Here is a 19,450-nt window from a genome sequence, read left to right as displayed (position 1 = left end):
TCAACCGTCTGGGATCAAACTTTATTCAGCTGCAATGCCCAACTGCTGCACCAGAGCCAGGACCTTGCGGCGCTGCAACTTATCGTTGGGTGTCTTGGGCAGACTCTCGACAAAGTAGACGCCTCCCCTGATGTGGTAGGCGCCACTCAGGTGCCGCTCCACAATGCTCCGTATCTGCTCTGCCCTGAGGCTCTGCCCCTCCCGGCTGGCGGTGCGCACGACAGCGCAGGCCGTGAGGTTGGTGGCCACCAGATCGGGCACCCCGAAGACACAGGTCTCGCTGACGCCGGGCAGACGCAGGACGAACTCCTCGATCTGCTCCGGATAGATCTGGAAGTTGTTGTACTTGAAGACATCCGTGTCGCGGGTCTGGATGTACAGGTTGCCCTCGCTGTCCAGATAGCCAATGTCCCCCGTGCGAAACCACTGGCCATCGGGGCTGAGGGTGCGCGCTGTGGCCTCCGGATTGCGGTAGTAGCCCTCCCAGTGATAGCGCAGGCGGGCATAGATGATGCCCACCTCGTTGATGCCCAGTGGCATCTTCAGTTTGTCCAGGACACGCAGCTCCACGTTCCGCATGACCTTGCCCTCGCTGCCGAGCGGCCCACCGAGATTCTTGCTCAGGCCTCCCATCTCCGAGAGGCCGTAGCCAACGATGAATCTTTGGTTGCCGATCAGCTCGTACATGCGCCGCGAGACGGCCTTGCAGACCTTTGACCCGGCTCCGATCAGCACGCGAATGGACTCCAGTTGGGCCTTTAGCTTGTCAAAGTCGCCGTCGTGCTTGGACAGCAGCGCAATCTGGTGGGAGGCCAGGAAGAGGAAGGTCACCCGATGGGTGGCCACCAGCTGCAGCAAGTACTGGACGCTGTACGGTCGATGGGTGATGATCCTCCGACATCCATTCAGCAGCGATGCCAGCAGAATAATCGTTCCAGATATCCAGTATAAAGGACTAAACGACAGCAGGATGCTGTCCCTGGTGTAGGTATTTGGGCTGAAAATAGGAACTTTAGACGTGGCAACTGACTCAGAGGAGTCCTTCCACTTACTTCTTGCAGTTGCAGAGCAAACTTCGATGTGATCGCGTCACTCCCTTGGGCATGCCCGTTGTGCCCGAGGAGCACACAATGAAGGCCGTGTGATCGCCATGAAGCTTGGGACACGGCACATATCTAATGAAAGTCCATTAAAGGATAGACTGGGAATATTCAGTCGCTTCGATTGTGGCACTCACGCTGCTGCTGCGATGGATTCAATCTCGTTGAGCAGCTCGCCGACATCTCGCACTCCCTCGAGCTGTCCATTCACCAGATAAATGGTTGCAGGAGTGACCAATCTCTGGTTAACCGCCCAAATGGTGGGATAATTCTCCACGTCGCAGAATATCAGCTTGGGCTCCGTGATGTCATACATGTACTTGACCGTCTCTGAAGGGAAAGGGTAAAAGGGAATTTCGTCAGATCTCGTTAAAGGTTCACTCTCGCTTCGTACCTTCTGTGAACTCTGGATGCAGCGGATTTATGGGTATTCCTCTGAGCAGTGCCGCTATGACCACGCTGGTCAGTTTGGTTGTGTTGCTCGCTGATATCCCGATGACATCGCCACGGTACAGGCCGAGCCGCTTGAAGGCCTGAGCCATGCGTGCACTCTGCTGGGCCAGCTGGCCGCCGGTGAGCTCCTCGCCTGTGGGATCACAGTGCTGCATCACCTGGTCAGCGTTGATCTGGAGCACGCGCATTATGACCTCGCCAAGTGTCATCTCTGGGCCGTAGAAATCCTTGCCGCGTGGCCCGAACCAGGTGCGCGAGGCGGCATCGTAGTGCACCTCACAGCTCATCTTTGCGACTAACGATCGTCGATGGAACTAAGTGTTTTACTGCGCCTCATTTCGGTTTTATATGCCCCCACGGCATGCCACTAGGAAACAAAACGTCGCTGGAATTAGTTGCTAATTAGTTGGACACGCGGCGACGTTCCCTCATGTCGCTCCCTGATGTGTCGTTGTCGTGGTCCAAATTAGATGCTGATTTTAGCCATTGATGAAGCTAATCAAACCCCAGAGGCCAGACGGTCAGACGTTGCTGAATGTTATGGAAACTTTATCGAAAACCCTTTCGGCCCTGACTCATCTAGAACCAGATTGCTCTTGCATAGAATTTCAACATTTATTTGCGACAAAATCGTCTCTACAGATGGGTGGTGATCTCATTCAGCTCGGCCAGGATTCTGCGCCGTTGGATCTTTTGGTTCTGCGTCTTGGGTAGTTTATCCACAAAGAAGACCCCGCCACGTATGTAAAAGGCCTCGCTCAGATGCTGCTCCACAATGCCAGTGATGTCGTTGGCTGTGAGGGCTCGACCCGCATCGCTGTCATCTCGGACCACAGCGCAGGCTGTTAGATTGGTGGAAATCTCATCCGGTATGCCGAAGACTGCCACTTCGTGGACACCCGGCAGGTGGTGGATGACTTCCTCGATCTGCTTTGGATAGATGGGGAAGTGGTTGTACTTGAAGACGTCCGTGTCGCGGGTCTGGAAGTGCAGGCAGCCAGCGTCATCGAAGTAGCCGTGATCTCCCGTCAGCAGCCACTTCCCGTCGGGTGTGACGGCCACCTGCGTGTCCTGCGGATTGTGGTAGTAGCCGCCCCAGCGCTGGCCGAGCCGCACATGGATCTGCCCGGTCTGGTTGGGGCCCAGCGCCTGACCCTGCTCATCCAGAATGCGCACCTGGACATTCCGCAGCAGCTTGCCCTCGCTCCCCAGCGGACCATCCACATTCTTGGAGATGCCACCGACCTCCGAGAGGCCGTACAGCACCGCGAATCTGTCGGCACCCAGCAGCTCGTACAGCTGTCGCCAGATGCCCAGCGGAACCTTCGATCCGCTGCAGACAAACGAACGCACCGACTGCATCCGCTCGGCCAGCTCCTCCCGCTGTGGACTGGGGCTCCGCGCCAGCAGGCCCATTTGGTGGGGCACGGTGAGCACGAAGCTCACTCGATGGCGCTGCACCACATCGGCAAAGTAGTCCACGCTGAAGGGCCGATTGGTGATCACCCGCTTGCAGCCGTTGACCAGCGAGGCGAGCAGCGTGAAGACGCAGCTGATCCAGTAGAGCGGACTGATGCAGAAGAGCACCGTTTCCGAGGTGAACAGCTGGGGGCTGGGGGTAAGCATTAGCGGAGATCAATTAAGAAGCTTTTGGCTGGCTGTCACTCACATTTTGGCGCCATTGAGGAGGCTGCGGTGCGATCGGGTGACGCCCTTGGGCAAACCGGTTACTCCTGAGGAGGTGATGATAAAGGCCGTGTCATCGCCGCTTAGGTGCGGGCAGGCAAAGCTACAAGAACACACACACACACACACAAAAGGTTTAGTATGCTTTCGGTTCTGTGGGTTTGGATGGGACTACCTACAGGGTTTTCTCATCATACTCAATGGAACCGTCCGCGAGCAGATCCTGAATGTTGCGCACCCCCGGCAGGCTGCCGCTGAGCAGAATGAGCTCCGTCTTGAACTTGAGGCTGTTCTTGACCGCTCTCAAGGTCTCGTAGTTGTCCAGGTCGCAGAAGATGACCTTGGGCTTGGTTATCTCGTACATGTAGGCCACGGTTTCTGCAACAGAAGCAGATCTGATTACCCCCTGGACTGCTCAATCGATTATGTGCCTGCCTCATACCCGAATCGAACTGCGGATGCAGCGGATTGATGGGCGTTCCATTGAGCAGAGCAGCGATGACCACTTCGGTGAGGTAGGTGGTGTTGGTGGCCGATATGCCCACGACATCGCCGCGCTGCAGCTTCAGCCGCTGGAAGGCGTGAGCCAGGCGACGGCTCTGCAGGAGCAACTGCCCACCGGTGAGCTCCTCGCCCGTGGGATCGAACACCTGCATCACCTTGTCCGAGTAGAGGCGCAGTATGATCAGCGCCACCTCGCCGAGCGTCATGTCCGGGCCGTAGTACTCCTTGTCCTTAGCCCCCGACCATATCCTCTCAATGCTGTCGTATTTGGTGGTCGCCATATCTCTCCAGCTCTCTCTCTCTCTCTCTCGGGCTGTCCGCTTTCTCGGAATCGCAATAGATAAAACAAAACTTCAACTCACTAACTGAGTTGTGGCGAACCCCGCCTGTCCTATATATATAGGCGACCTCTGCCAGTGGCAGAACTTGCTGTGATATCTGCTAATTGCCCAAACACGCGCCCCATACCCATAGCCATGGCTACCGCTGTCAAGATGCTTCTAATAAAGTTTGGCGACAGCAGCTGCCGCAGCCACTGCCACTGCCAGATTGTCAGGTGTGTGTGAATGGGCATAACACATGAGCTGGAGCTGGAGCTTGAGCCTGAGCCTGAGCCGACACTGACACTACTCTGTGTTGGCTTGGGATGACATGTCGAGGTGTTGGACCAATCTCCCTTGGGGTCTTCCAATCCCAATTGAAGCAAGTGTCGCTCTTGATTTGTGTTGTGGTGTTGGGGTGTTGGGAGTTTGGTTTGCATGGCATGAATATTATGACAGCCGGAACTACATAGTTGGCTGATTGGTTGCAAAAGTTTCCCAGACTCGAAGAAAGGATCACCAAAGGTTACTTGGTGATTGATTTTCCTTACAGAAAAGTTTCTTTTTAGCGTGCTTAGCGTGTTCCGTGCCACTGTGGCTGGTCCCGGACTTGCGTACGGATGCGTTGCCTCTGCCCACAGCTTGCAAATTGCATAATTTCAACGATTAAGCACGCTTTGAGCTGCTTTCTCTCTCTCTCTCTCTCTCTCTCTCTGTCTTTGTCTCTGTGGTTGCCTCCATGGCTCTTGGTTCTTGTAGCTTTGGTTCACTTTTTCAAGTGGGATTTACGCACCCATCCATATACACGGCACATCCCCATCCATAGATATGTACATGTATAAGGATATAGAGACAACCGCAGAGAGATAGAGTCGCATCCTTGATGGGCGCACGCTTCATTTGCGTGCTTAGTTAGGAAGAGGAAGTCAAGCGTATGGCTCCGGGGCAGAGCTACATACAGAAAGAGGAAAAGCTCAGAGAGCGAGCCGTGGAAAACTTAAAATGCAAGTCGCATTCAGCTGCACCTGCTGCCGCCCGGAGTGGTGTGGGAGGATGAAACTTCGCTGCGTAGTCGAGTGAAAGTTGTTCGGAGGGTGCACAGAAAGACAGTCCTGGATGCGGATTGGATTTGCCTCTCCAAAGTTGATTTGATTCATTGATTTCGCTTAAACTTAATTATTTACGCGCTGGGTGCAAGTGTGCAACAATGAAGGGAGAACCACTCGCCAGGCCACGCCGCCGAGGTCGATCAGCAGCTAATAAAAGGTCAGAGCAACTTTTTGTATTGCCATTTGATGACCAAAAGTTTAGGCTTTAAATATCAGAAACTAGCTGGGGAATCACTCCCCGACCCCTAGCCTTCGCCTTGCACTGTCCAGCGAGAGGAGCTCTCGGACTGGGATGTGGGAAGCCACTTGCAGAACCCACTTGCAGGCCGTGGGCAAGGCAATCAGGCTCAACATTATAATTAACCGCAAAATGCAGTCTCCTCCACAGCCTTCCCCCCGAGGGAAGCCCAACCCCCGAACTGCCATTAAAACTTTTGCGACAAGCAGGCGTAAAAAAAATTACTTAATTAAAATGATTGACTAAACAGAAAAGTTTGTGCGAAATCATTTTTCGCTTTTTTTTGCTCTCGTCCTCCACAGGCCCCTTCGACGGCCTGCAACTAAAGTAGTCGCTGGCTGGGAATACTTTTCCGGAACAATAGTTATTTCCGGTTGCGTTGCGTTGCGGTTCGTTCTCGTCCCACGTCCCACGTTCCACGTCTCCGTCTCCGCACCTCTTCCTGCCCAGTTCTAGTTCTGGCTCTCTTCCACTTATTTATTGTTTGTGTTTGGCCGCTGGCTATGAAATTGTTCTCTCTAGAAAAACGTAGAAACGAACTGTGTGGGGAAGGGGAAGGGGCAGGGGCAGGGGAAGGCGAAGGGATAGGCTGGTCTGCTGCTTTCCGAGCTTTCCGAGTAGATGCGACAGCATCTTGTTGTTCATCTAACAAATTAACGAACGCCTCGAGTGCTGTTCTCTCTCTGTCCCTCCCTCTTCCTCGCGCTTTCTTCAGCTTTTTGGAACAGGCAGAAACTTTGAAGTGTTAATGAATTGAGCGAAGAAAAGAGAGAGAGCGAGAGAGAGAGAGAGAGCGGCAGACGCGGCTAGGGTGAAGGGGGAGTAATGACCGTTGGTCGCTATTTGTGGTTAATTTTGTGGTAATTGGAATTATGATTTAATTTAATTTGTGCCACAAAAGTGTTGACAGAGAGATAAGAATCTGGTAGCAGAAGAAACTTTGTAATGGAAGCAGCGATAAGCCAAGAGCTAGGGAAAGCATCAAGGAAAGGACTCAAAAAAGGACATATACCCGGAGTCCTGTTCGTGTCTGTGAACCACAGAAAGCGCAAATATAAAAGTGGTTAATAAATTGTAATTTATGCAAACGCCATGTGGAAAAAGTTCCAATTTAACTTCAATTAAAACAAATTAACTCCACGAAAAAGTTGAATTCCCCAGCGTTCCATTAGTCAATGTGATTAGTAAGTACCTACGAGCAGCGTAGTTTAGTGCAAATGCAATTAAATTTTGCTTGCTAAAATATTACTCTGGCATTTTGGCATTCTGGTTCCGTGGCATGCACGAATTGTTAGTCCATTGTTGCTGGAGTTGTATTAATTCGACATTTCCATTCATACATACAAATGTACTTAGTATTTTGCCTGCTTTAAAGCTGCAGCGGAATCACATTAGTCGTTGTCTACTTTGATTGGAAGCTTCGAATGCTAATCGCTTGAGGCAGGTGTACTCGGGCGGACCTGAATAATTCAAATCGGATTATGTTATACGTGAATTTAAATAATACGCAGGACGGACAGGGCAAAGGGAGGTGAAGCGGCAGACATGGACGATGTGTGTTTAAGTCGTCATTACAAATCGTTACAAGACTAATAATCCGTACAAATGACTCATTAACAATTAATTAGAGCGCCTTACACACTTTCTCGAGTGTTTATACAGACACGAACATAGGCAAACACTCACACATACACATGCATAATGGATGTGCTGGAAAGTAGTGGAAAAGCAGGATCTATCCACAGTTTTGGTGCAACCTGAATACGAGTGTGCCACAGAGAGCGTGCGTGTGTGGCAGCCACAAAACCAATTACATTCTTGATTCGAAAGCATTTTCGCTTTGGGCCCAAATCGTGGCAAGCGCCGGGGCAGGGAACAGGGCCAGGGCCAGAGCCAGAGCCAGGGCCAGACACTTAACCCCAATGGAAACTAAGGCAACTGTAAGTGGAGCCAAACGGAGTGTCTCTGTGTGTGCTGCCGCTGCTGCTGGGTCCCTGATGGCACATAAAAAGCATTTAATTTAAATGTTGCTCAAATGCCTTTCCTGCTAATAGCTGACACAACTGCAGTTGTTTGCCGCCACTCAGCTTCTGCTCCACTGTAGATCCCATACCCACTCGAATTTGAGCAATATCCTTGCTTAGTCCCTGCTGATCCGGCTGATCCATCTGCAACTTACAACAACCTCAACACTTGAAGAGATATTATGGTGCTCTAGAGTCCACCCCAACTGCCACCACCCTTTGCCCTACCTGCAGCTGTTAAGTGCTCCTCGAATCGTAAACGCAGCTACTGGCATTGGGGAAACGATCTGCCAAAAAATTGTAATTGGAAAATTCGCACAGATGGACCGAACGCTCTCGACTGCAGGAGGAGGACTTTCCGGCAGCGAGGATTTTGGCAATTCCGTACCTAGAGATTGTTGACCCCCCCAGGGTAGTGTCACACCTGGGCCATAGACAAAAGCCATTCGCAATTGTCTGTGGTGTGTGGAGCGTGGAGCGTGGAGCGTGTGGCACCATTGCAGCCAATTAGGATGTTCATTTTGGCGAATTTCACTGCTGGATGGCACTTTGTGATTGGATCCCCGCCTGTTTGCCCCATGCGATTGCTCATAATTGCTCATTAAGTCCACAAAAGAGTGAAAGCGATCCACTGTGTAGGCCAAGTTGAATTATGCAGAACCCTTAAACAGCCGCTCCAACATTCAGGATGAGCTACCAATCAGGATTACTGGCAAACTGGCAATTTCTTTGCCTTAGATGCCTTTTCACAGTTGGTTTCCCCTGGATGCAGGCATCAGAACGTGAATCATGCCACTTTTCGACTTTTATTCAAAGATTCCTTTGACTTAAGTCGCCTCAAATCGACAAAAAACAAAAAAAGAAACACTTTGGAAGAAGGGCAAACTTCAATTTACTTGCGGACAACTGCTGCACTTCCCTTCTGTTCCCCTCACTTGTGCTTTTCTGTAAACGTTCTTCGGCTTGTGTTTCCCCTTCTATCTCCAGGAGGGACATAAAACATAATAAAAGCAAATACAGCAACTGCAGCCACTGCTGGAGACTGCTGGAGATACAACAAAAATTAATTTTCAACAAACGAAAGCCTGGGAAATTTATGCTCTGCTTGCATAAACAGAAACAGCAGCAGCAGCAGCAGCAAAAAAATAAAAAAAGCAAAAGAAATGGGCAACAATACAAGCAACAATTCAATTCATTGGCTGCACAAGATCCAGTACAGTCATGGACGTGGTCCTGCTTCTGCTTCTGCTTCTGCTCCATGTCCAAGTCCAAGTCCTAGTCCTAGTCCTGGTCGTGGTCTAAACGCACTGCTGACCAGAGGACAAACTTTGTGCTACTTGCCATGCGGGAAAGGCAGCAAAAACAGTGCCGACTTGGAGCTGGAGCTGGAGCTGCAGCTGGAGGGCGGGTAGGGTCGGTGTGGAGCTAAAAGCAATTCCTGCGTGCAACCAGAAGACTCTGCCGCTAACCGCAGGCATTCAATTCAACTAGAAAATACAACTTTGCCGCTGCTCTTTACCCTCTGCTCCTCCTGCGTTTTTATTAGCTCAGACACAATGCAAAAAGCCTCTGACTGCCAGGACCCTGTGTATAAATAATGAATACAGTGGAAAGAAAGGCACCAACAACTACACCGACCACTGCACAGCATTAACTGCCAGAGAAAAATGCTAGAAGAGTAATTCTTTGCGAGGCGAAAAGAAGAAAATATACACAAAAAATCTTCAGAAGGCAGGAATGGACACTTGCCCAAGGGTCGGAGCTTTATACACCCTAGGGCAAGCCAACCAAAAGCATCGTTCTGAGATGCACAAGGGTACTTGGAGCTCATCCAATAAATGTTACCTAGTTATTATTTATTTATGGAAACAGAAGAAATTCCAACCCTGGGGAGGTGTCAGACAAGAGGCCACTTCTGTATTTAATTACAGGGTATGTGGATGAAAAAACCAAACGCGTTTAAAGTTTCCCAAGCAATTGGAGCAAAGCGCAAAAGTTCTTACTGCGCGGTCTGTCAGTGGGTTAAGTGTAGAAATGCACCAGCACCAATGCACAGTGCAGTGGGAGAGAGAGAGAGAGAGAGAGAGAGAGTTGCGCTGCAAGTATTCGATGCATTGAAATCATCATTAATCAGGCAAAAGGCGAAATTCGAAAGACTTTCTTCACAAATTCCGCCCGAATCCTTGGTGTTTCTTAGACCTCACTTCATTGCATGTCCTCAATATTCGCGTCGTAGCCTGCCAATATGCATTTGGTAATTTGAGATTCATTGGAAAAATGCAAACTTTTTGTGCAGACTGTTTGAGGCCGAGGACTACGTTCTCCTCCTGATGTAATTAGCGAAGTTTACTTTTGTATATATCTTTTTTTCTATTGATAATACTAAACTGCATGTTACTCTTCCTTATCATAGGGTGTCATGGTTCATATTTGTGTGGTTCCCTTTGAATGATTTTGGATAAGGATTGAATCATATTGGATTAACATATGGCTTTACATACCTAAGTACCTCGAAAGGGCATTCCAATAATCTTTCCCTGTTCCTTTTTTGATGTTACAAATTAAGAGAGAGCTTGAGGTGCTTACTTTTGATTTGTATTTGATTAACGCTTCCACTTGCACTTGGATTTATCGCCCCACCATCGCCACCCACCGTTACATAAATATGCATGCGGCCAGAGCCGTTCGCCCCTTGGGCCTGGCACTCCCTCGGTGGGGATCTAGGAGTACGAGTATCTGTCCCTGGCAGTGAGTGGAAAATTGTATGTCAATTGAATGGCCAGAAATCACTGTTTAAATTTGCATGCATTTGCAAAGGCAATCGAGCCAAAGCCAAAGGACAAGCGGAAGCAGGTCATCGGGATAACAGCGATAGGGAGTCGAGTCTCCTTAGGAGCGGCACCAGCCAGAGCCTGTAGCCGGAAAGGGAAACGGCAATGGTTAACGCGCAGTTGCTGCTGCTGCTGCTGCTGCTGTTGCTGCATGCATAAAACATAAGGATAACGAAGGGGGTACCTACATCCACATCCACATCCTCACAGATGCAGATCCAGATAGAGAGAGAGAGAGAGAGAGAGAGGGAGACCCTGCCAGAGGCATTGTATAATTAAAATTGCATTCAAATGCAAATGCAAATGTAAATCCGAATCCGAATCCGAGTCCGAATGCAAAGGTAAGCTACAAAAGCGTAAGGAAAACGCTCACAGATTAGACGGCTTCCTCGATCCTGGGGCTGGCCTTGTTAGCGGCTTGGACGCTGTGTCCTGCCCATTCATGAATACGCGTTGGACTGATCTCACTCTGAGCCGAGCCAGTCGGCCCTGGGCTCGTACCAATCCTATTAGTGTTCGGCCCTGCCTCAATGCGCTCTGTTACAGCACAAACAACACATTAGGACGAAGGGATTTACACGGACTTTGTCCAATTTACTGCAGCAAAGTTGTGCCTACCGTGCCGCTGAGTATGTGCCTGAATCGACCAGAGACCTAAAGCGCATCCTGCACATGTGTGTGGTGTGTCCCCACATCCTCATTCCGCTTGCAGCTCCTGCTGCAGCTTTCATTGTGCTTATGAGTTATCGCTTCCTTCTGTCGGGATCCTTTAAGCGTTTTGCAATTCCGTTTGCTCAAACGTTCCTGGCGTTCCTCGACTCTCCACAGTGAGCCCGCTTGTCCCCTAAGCCCAACCTTTTCTCACTCCATTGAGGCGACACTGCATTATTTGTCTGAATGTGGAATTTCATGCGCTGGCATTAGGGATTCGCAGTGTGTCCCTCACCTTTTCCGCACTTATTTTTATATTGCGAGAAAATCCATGGTTAAGCCGGCTATGCAAAGTATTTCAACAAATTCATTGATGCCGAGCATATTCCTTAGAGTTCATTGCATTCTTGCACCTTTCCAGCTTACCGTTCCGCAGCCAGCGGGTGGCAGTGGCAGTGGCAGAGGCAGCGGCAGCGGTAGATCAACACGTTAACTCTTTGCCGCCGCTTGAACCTGGCTTAATGCACACGTGTCCTCCGGTGCCCTTTGCTTCAGGGCTTGGCTCAACAGGTAGGAATTGTAGCAGCCGCTGCCCGCAGGTCGTGTGTCGTGTGTCGCCTCGGCGCAAGGCACGCGCAACACTTTGCCGCTTCCTCGCTCCCTGCCTGCCGAATGCGGGCGCTGACAATGTGCCTCCGCCGCGGATGACACGTGTGCGACGCTTTGAGTCAGCGTCGGCTCTAATTGAAATGCAGTGCGAATGCTCTTCTGCTCCACAAAATATGTGAGTGTGTGCTTGCATGGGGGCAAAGGCTAACCAAGTGTAAATTTAACTTTTCAGCTGCTCCTGCAGGTGGAACGGAACTCTTGCCACAATGTTCCGTTGCTGCTGACAACTGGCACTTACAATGCACAAATCATAATACGATTAGAATTGACAAATCCAATTTCGATGACACTCTCCTCGAACAACTTTAATGAACTGCAAATATTTTGCTTTGCTTCTTGCCTGGCGGTGGGGTGGCACGTGGCACGTGGCTGGCGTTTCAATATTTGCTGCATGTAAATTTGCAGCCAACTCAATCGAGTGCAACAAATCGCAGCTCAGCTGCATATCATACTTTGCATATTAATGCCAATGGCATCGCCAAATGCCAGGACGCGACTCGCGTCCATTCAGCGGGAGTCACCGCCACCGCCAGCGGCAAGAGAAATCCAGCGACAAAGGCAAAGCATCAATTCCAGAGCACACTGAAAATGAAAGAAAGAAAATGATTTGTTTTCCCTCATAGAGAATCTGCACAAAAAAGAAACGGAGAATGCAGAATAAAATGTAAATGAAATTGTGCACGGAATTGAAATGGTAATGGGATGATGGCGAATGGCCCTGATGGCGAAACTGTTTGGCGAAGATTCCAGGAGAGTCCTGCTTTATAAGGCTGCGCCCTTAATGCTTAGATGATAATGATTTACAGACTTTCTTGCCAAATCTTAACTTGCTTTCGGGACGCGACCTTAGCCCTTAGCCCATCAGGAATGGCCGAAAATGAACTCCAAAATGATGTCAAATGATTTTTCGGTGGGTCCTTGGACTTTCTTTTTGTGAGCTTTCACCGTTACCAAGTGCACTCAAATTGAGTGCCTCTCGGCCAGCGCGGCCAGCTCGGCTACTCTTTTATGTTTTGACACATAATTTTCACGTTTGCCTGCCTGCCGTCAGCACACTGTAGGGGGATCCACCGCTGGTGTCGTGCAGCTGGCAAGGTTGAAAGGCGCATTTAAGACCCATTACCATTAGACGAGAGGACTAGAAGACTCTTTGCTCTGCTCTACTGGAAATCTGCCATAAGCCACGCTCGCCCGCCCAGCATACTTCGGGCAGGACATTTGCATGATTTTTGCAAGAGTAATAAACGTGGTGGAGGCTAAAAGATGCAAAAAGCAAATGAGAATGGCCGGCAAGAAGTGCCACCGAAGGGCAATGCCAATACTTAATGTCAGTCACGTAGCATGGACACTTTGCGTCCATTGACATGACCAGAATCCCCTGTATCCTGTTGCCGCCGCCTGCACTCTTCGCTCCTGAGAGTTGTTTTTGGGTGCAGAAAAAGACAGGACAGAGAGGAACAAACTGCAGGAATCGTGTCACTGTCTCTGTCAGTGCACATTCGTAGTGGTTCGGTTCTGAATCAGTTAGTTGGCATGCAAAATGCTTTATCCTTGGCACTTGCCATCATCATCATCCAGTGAACCTTTCGACTTCCACTTTGTCATTGATTTGGCTTTCGCTTTGCTGCTCCTCGCACTTATTAGAAATGAAAGCAACAGACAGCGGAAATGGAATATTAAAGTGGCATAAACATGGGACACTCCCCGTCGCTGTCCCTGCTCTGTGTCCTCCCGTAATCCTTGTAATTCGATAAGCTTGTCTAAAAATGGCCATGGCTCAAATGAGTCGATACACTTTTAATAGTTTTTGCTGAAGCGCCGCCTGGAGAGGAGAAACTTCTTCCAACTTTTTGTCGCAAACTTTTGCGCTCGGATAAACAACAACTAATGGCTAAGGGCAGGGGCAGGTGCAGGGCAGGGCTGGGGGATGCTTCCGAGTCCGGTGCTCGAGTCAAAGGCAAAGCAAAGTGTTGACAGCTTGATGCGACACAGAGGCAGAGCCACACACAGAGAGCCCCAACTTGGGACGGCTCGAATGCATTGTATACAAATGCAGTTTCAATTGGCTCCAAGTTTTGCTTTTCAATTTTGAACTTGAACAAAAGCACACACAGGAATGAGCAGGGGGAGGAGGGAAACGGCCAATGTGCAGAAGTTTCGAGTGGCACAAAAGAAAATCTTGGCAAAGTTCTGCCATGAACTGGCACCGCTCCCCCACCCCCACTGCTCTCCTCTGTCTGGTTATTATTAGAAACTGAATTAGATTTCATTTGGGGAGCAGTTTATGCTCTTGCATAAACGAATGGCACCTGCAAAACGGAAATGCAATCAAATCTACGTTCGAGTCGAGCCTCACCACTGCTTGCCAATCAAGCGGTGCACACTGCTTGAATATTCCCGCTTTGAACTGCTTGCACGCTCCCTAAGAAGTTTGCAATCAAAAAACTTTCGTGTTAGCCCGGTGCCAAAAAAAAGGATCACCTTAGCACCAAATAGACTACCTACCATGTTATTTTGGTATGCATCAGCATCCCGTGCCGTCCTTTGCTAATCCTTTTAATTTTGAACTTTAACTATCTTTGAGGAAATAAAAAAATCCTCCGAGTAGAACCAAACATGGAACGCACTTGGCGCAAAGTTTTTTAATAACAAACCCCGTCGCATGGGCAGGCGGGGGCAGTGTCAGGTCCAAGACCAGGAAGATCCATGGGTGGCACATCAGTTAGAGTGGTGGGTTGGGGGGGAATAAATTCCGCTCTAAACTGCACGTACTTGCACAGGCCATAGCCTGGCTGGCTGGCTGTTCATGGAGCCTTTTACCGTGACTTTTGCTGTCCAAAAAAGCCGAAAACTTTGAGCAGCAACTGTGCCTGAGGCCAGGCCATGGCAATGCAAATACAAGTTATAATAATTTCTTTTCAATTTCCCAACGAAGAGCAAGCACTCAAGGGTATGGCAGAGCGGAGGCTGTTGGAGAAATGAGATGCATTTCGGTGGGCGGAGGGAGGGGTGGTGTTTGTCATTTGGGTCTCATCTCTTCTGTGATTGTGCTGGAATTTGCATAATTCCAAGTAAACAAGCAATTCCATTGCTTGGCTTTGCTGCCCGGATGGTGGGGCACAACGGGGCGAATTAATAACTCTTTGCTTTAGAAATTTGAATTTATAGTCTCAAGGGAGCACGGAGAGCAGAGTCTCAAAGTGAAATGAAACGAACCAATGTGACCCGAATTCCAGGGAATAAATGCCATAGAGAACTCTTGCTTCCATTAATTTATTGCTTCACTATTATGAGCTGTAATTCCAATATCGCTGTATGCCATCTGCTGGGACTGGAAACGGAAGAAAACGCCGAACTTTTTGGTGGCACCAACAAATCAGGCTCTTTGGGCTTCTTGGTTATAACTTTTCTTGAATATACAGCACAAGTGCAGCACAAGTTTTGAGTGTGATAAATATGCCACTTGTAATTGTTTTGATATCGCAGGAGCACAGCAGGGGAAGCCAACGACACAGCATTGACTTGGAATATCAACATAAACTAATTTTAATCAGTATTAAAACAGACTTCGTGTTGAAAGGACGAGCCACAGAGCGCTTTGTCAGGTACTTCTCCGGATTCAAAATGCCAGCTACACGGACCAGTAAGCTTCTTCCAACGACCAACAAAGACGAACCAAAGTTGTCAGTAATCAAAAGATTGGACTATAAGGCCTTCGCGGTAATCAAAATAGAAGTTGAAATGAAATTGCTGTTGTGAGGTTAGTACTAAGACCAAGAGGCAAGTGCACAATCACTTTCCAATGCCTATGACACAGTAATTGTGTTCCCATACCATACGTTCCCTTGCCAAAACTATTTGAGGCTGGGCCGTTGGGTCAACGAACACTTCACGCATAGTTCCCTGGACAAAACGTGCCCCAAATTCATCAGGCATCAAGGAGTCACAGAGTCAAAGTAATCCAAAAGAAATATACAACTCCGTTCAGACAGCCAGGAACTAACTTTTGGATTATAATATCTAAAAAACAATACACAATTGTATGTCGTACCCAGCGTTAATTCCAGTCATCTATGTGTTTCCATTTAATTGTAATTAAAAGACAAAATGCTAATGAATGTTTAAATTGACTTGAGATATGAATATCTGGAACGCGCTGTGAGTCCATCTGGTCTCGATCTTCAAGAACTTTGGAATAGTTCAGAACTGGTAAATCGTTCTGGACAAAATTCGTTGTGGATGTGCATGAGGATGATTATTTCATGGCCGACAAGCTCAAAATCCCAATGCAATTTCGGCTCCTTTTGGCTTTAAGCTCCCGTGAGAACGACTTGGCAACTTTTAATGGCCTCACTAATACATTTAAGACTCTGCACAAGCACACACACACACACAGAGAAGTTGGAGTAGTGGTAGGGAAAGGGAAGGGGGGATTTCCGGTGCTGTATACAAATAATTACATGGCAAAATATTTACGTTTTGGTTTCTGGCTTAGGAATATGCAGCAAAATAGGCCAGACAGACAGACTCCCACCATCAAGAAGGAAGGAACGAGCCAACGGTGGATAGGTAAATGTGTGGTGTGGAGGGATGCGGTTCGGGTTGTGCTGGGGCAGCAGCTTTTTGGCCACTTCATATTTCATAAAAACATGCATTATGACTATTTTATGAAGCACGCGCCCAGCAGTTTGGCATCCAGGATGCAGGACCACAGCCAGACCAGACCAGACCCCGGACTCGACGCGACTCTCTCTCTCCCTCTCTCTCTCTGGTGGGTGTGCGTTACCGTTACCCGTTTACTGGGATAGCTGCCTACTTGTATTCCATTTATATAAGTTGCCATGGTCACACACACTCAGCCAGCTGTGCGTTGAAGTGTGTGCCTCCTGTTGGTCGTTCTCGCTCTCTGCTACCATAAACCTACATCGTTGTGCCGGGCCTATCTGCTTTATGGCTCAGCGATTTCAATGGATTCACCGTGGCCCAAACAAAGGACAAGCCCATGCATTCCTGGCCCAGGGGCCCAGGGGGTGTTCGGGTTACAATTTCGGCAGCAGTGAAAGCGCTCACTGAGGAGCAACAAAGCTTCAAAGCCTCCAATGCGCACTTGCCCCCAATCACCCACATAAGCACACATGAATAATCATAAATGTGAGCGTCAATAGATGACGAGGCTCATCTCTACCGTGCTTGACCCACAATTGGTAATTAATAATTCAACCATTCTCCCGTCACTGAGTCCGGTTGTGAGTGCGAGGCCAAGTCAATTGCAACTCGATTGGCGGAAACATCATTTACATTCCCCTTGTGACTTGCCTCAAATTCAATATTGACATGCTGCTCCTGTCTCGTCTTCAGTCCTGATCCCATCCCCATCCCGATTAGATTATGCTCATGCCTCATGCCATATTCATTTCAGAAAGCGACAGCCCAATACCCGACTGGCCACTGCACTGGGCACTCGACTCTTGTTGAGCAATTAGCTGATTATGGGAATGGAATGGAATGGAATGGAAATGGCAGCAGCCATCTTATAAAGTGGTTCTGCATTTTGCTTGCATTTCATTTAACATGTTTAGCTCGCACTCGACCGCTGCCAAGACAGCCGCTGGGTCTGCTGGCCTTTGCTCATTTGGTCGATAGACATATCCATAATGTCAGATAATAGCCATCATATCCTTTGCTCACAATGCTCCTTTGCTCCTTTTGATTCTCTATCTACGGGAATTATGCGAAATCAAAGTAAACTCTGACTTATGTGGTACCTTTATAATATTCATACTTCATTTGGCACTTTGACTGCGACTATCCTTAAACCATATTCAAATGACCGCAATCACCAGAATGCTAGCCTCGATTTACGACTTCTGGCTGCAGTTTATGCAGGGTTTCAGCTTTGTGATGCGCTACACCGAGCGTTCGAAGCTATTGAGAGTGTTGGTCTGCTGCGTTCTGTCCATGGCAATCCTCAATATTGTCTGGCCACTCTTCTGCGTCATCAAGGCGGTGACTAAGTACATAGTTACCTGGAGGCTGAAGATGAAGCTGGCGCGACAGCCGACGCCCATTAGCATTGTGCGGAGTGCAACACGCAGGACGATGCTGGGCAGCCCGCTGGTGTGGCATTACTACGACAAGCTTCCGATTGCAATGCTGCTGGAGAACAACGGCAGCACGGTGATCCTGCGCATCAGCTGCAAGTGGCATTCGATGCCCCACCTGAGTGGAGGTGGGCTGGCGGGCAAGTACCACTTCGTGGAGGCGTGCTTCAAGTGGGGCGCTGAGCATTCGATAGATGCGCAGAAGTTCTCGCTGGAGATGCAGGTGCTGCACCGCTGCCACCAGGGCAGCGTCCCCTTCGAGTGCGTGGCGGTATCCTATCTGTTTGCCCACGGACACGGCCACGGGCACGGGCACGGGCCATTGAATCAAATCACTGAAAGCCTTCGCTGCGTCGCGCATCCCAACTCGCACATGGAGTTGCCGCCCTTTGATCTGGCCTCCCTGATGTCTCCCTTCGGCAGCAGCTTCTACCGCTACGAAGGCACCTACGACAACGGTGGCCAGGTCTTGCCCACCTTGTGGCTGATCTGCAGCGAAATCTTTGCCATCAGTGCGGTGCAGTCGTCCCAGTTCCGTGCCCTCCACGGTATCGATGGCAAGAGGATCAATTGGAACGCGCGCCCGGAGCAGCCGCTGGGGAATCGCTGCCTCAGTTTCTACACTTTTTGATGTTTCTATGCTACATAATTTTATTTGTGGAGGGGGCTAATTGATTGTTATTCTGCCTTCCACACTAAAACTAGTTCAAAAATCATTCAAGCTTGTTCCTCACGTGCCTAAAGTCTGTGCAATTCAAATCAATTCCAACATCAAAGTCTAGGCTTGCATTTCCGAGATGTTCCGAGAAGCATGTTGATGCCTGAGAAATCTAGTCGGCCTTTGTCTGTTGCTCTGGTCAGAAATGAAGTATTTGACTGGCTGTCTGCCGTACTCCACTGGAGTGCCTCAGTGCGTAGTCAAAGTGCAGAGGAAAAATGCTGGCAGAGCATGAGTTCACCTGGGGATTTGGTTCGTTTTGTTTGCATGCAGACGGGGCTAAAATTGCTGGAATGCCTTGGGGCTGGCAGTAGCTGCTACCGTGTGCTGCGGTGTACTCCGGCTACTGTAAAAATTGTCTAAATTAATTTTCAATAAACGCCTGCTGGGCAAAAAGGGAATCGAATACTGATTGGCTTAAAAGTTCCGCCAAAAATTACCACAGAAATTCGCTTTGAAATCATACCGAAACGAAACCGAAACGGAGCAGCACTCTGAGGCGGACCCTGGAGCCGCTGGCGCAAATCGGTGAATTCCTTAAACCATCCGGTAGGGTAGGGAATAGCAAGCGGGCAGGGCAGACAGCCCCACTGCTCCTGCCCAATAGGTATTCAGTTATTGACTGCCATCCCAAAGCATTGGCTGAGCTGGCATAGTTGGCTTTTGGCCACTTCAAACACGTACAAAAGGCAGCTGAAACTGAAGCGTAAATCCAGGAATTCCTCCTCCAGGAATATCAAAGGATTATCTTTGGTTTTGCTACTTGTATATAAGAAATTATCAGCCGCTATGCCCTGCCCCTACCAACTCCCACCTTGGCGCCTTCAGACTTTTTGAACTGTTAACCGGACGGACGGCTGCTTCTATTACGATTTATTTCAGGCGTAAGACCAGCGAAGGAAATATTTGTGGTAAAAGTTTAAAATAATTGTTGAGGCAACGAACCATATAGCGTCGAAAGCGGGGGCGGGGCAGGGACTTATAGTTGTGGCGTGGCGCCAGGCTGACGGCACACGCAAAGTGTAAGAATGGCAAAAGCTGTGGCT

The 19,450-nt window shown here is 49.2% G+C and overlaps 3 protein-coding genes across 3 annotated transcripts; 1 reads left to right on the top strand and 2 right to left on the bottom strand.

The window, feature by feature from the left end:
• On the bottom strand, positions 1-1,873 carry LOC117591899 (luciferin 4-monooxygenase). Its single transcript, XM_034285285.1, has 4 exons — positions 1,495-1,873; positions 1,238-1,430; positions 1,053-1,175; positions 1-997 (listed from the first exon to the last, which is right to left on the bottom strand). The coding sequence occupies exons 1-4, from the start codon at positions 1,838-1,840 to the stop codon at positions 22-24; spliced, it is 1,638 nt and encodes a 545-aa protein (XP_034141176.1). The 5' UTR covers positions 1,841-1,873; the 3' UTR covers positions 1-21.
• Positions 1,874-2,149: 276 nt separating this feature from the next.
• On the bottom strand, positions 2,150-4,082 carry LOC117579749 (luciferin 4-monooxygenase). Its single transcript, XM_034265771.1, has 4 exons — positions 3,682-4,082; positions 3,419-3,617; positions 3,223-3,342; positions 2,150-3,165 (listed from the first exon to the last, which is right to left on the bottom strand). Exons 1-4 carry the CDS (start codon positions 4,022-4,024, stop codon positions 2,190-2,192), a joined length of 1,638 nt encoding a protein of 545 aa, XP_034121662.1. The 5' UTR covers positions 4,025-4,082; the 3' UTR covers positions 2,150-2,189.
• A 13,338-nt stretch (positions 4,083-17,420) lies between these two features.
• LOC117592483 (carbonic anhydrase 1) lies at positions 17,421-18,317 on the top strand. The gene has a single exon (XM_034286321.1). It carries the CDS (start codon positions 17,430-17,432, stop codon positions 18,315-18,317), a length of 888 nt encoding a protein of 295 aa, XP_034142212.1. The 5' UTR covers positions 17,421-17,429.
• The last annotated feature ends 1,133 nt before the right edge of the window (positions 18,318-19,450 follow it).

This window comes from Drosophila guanche, unplaced genomic scaffold (genome assembly GCF_900245975.1).
Source record: "Drosophila guanche unplaced genomic scaffold, DGUA_6, whole genome shotgun sequence".
Lineage (NCBI taxonomy): Eukaryota > Metazoa > Arthropoda > Insecta > Diptera > Drosophilidae > Drosophila > Drosophila guanche.
The sequence above is the reverse complement of the archived record's forward strand: the minus strand, read 5'-3'. Positions and strand labels throughout refer to the sequence as shown.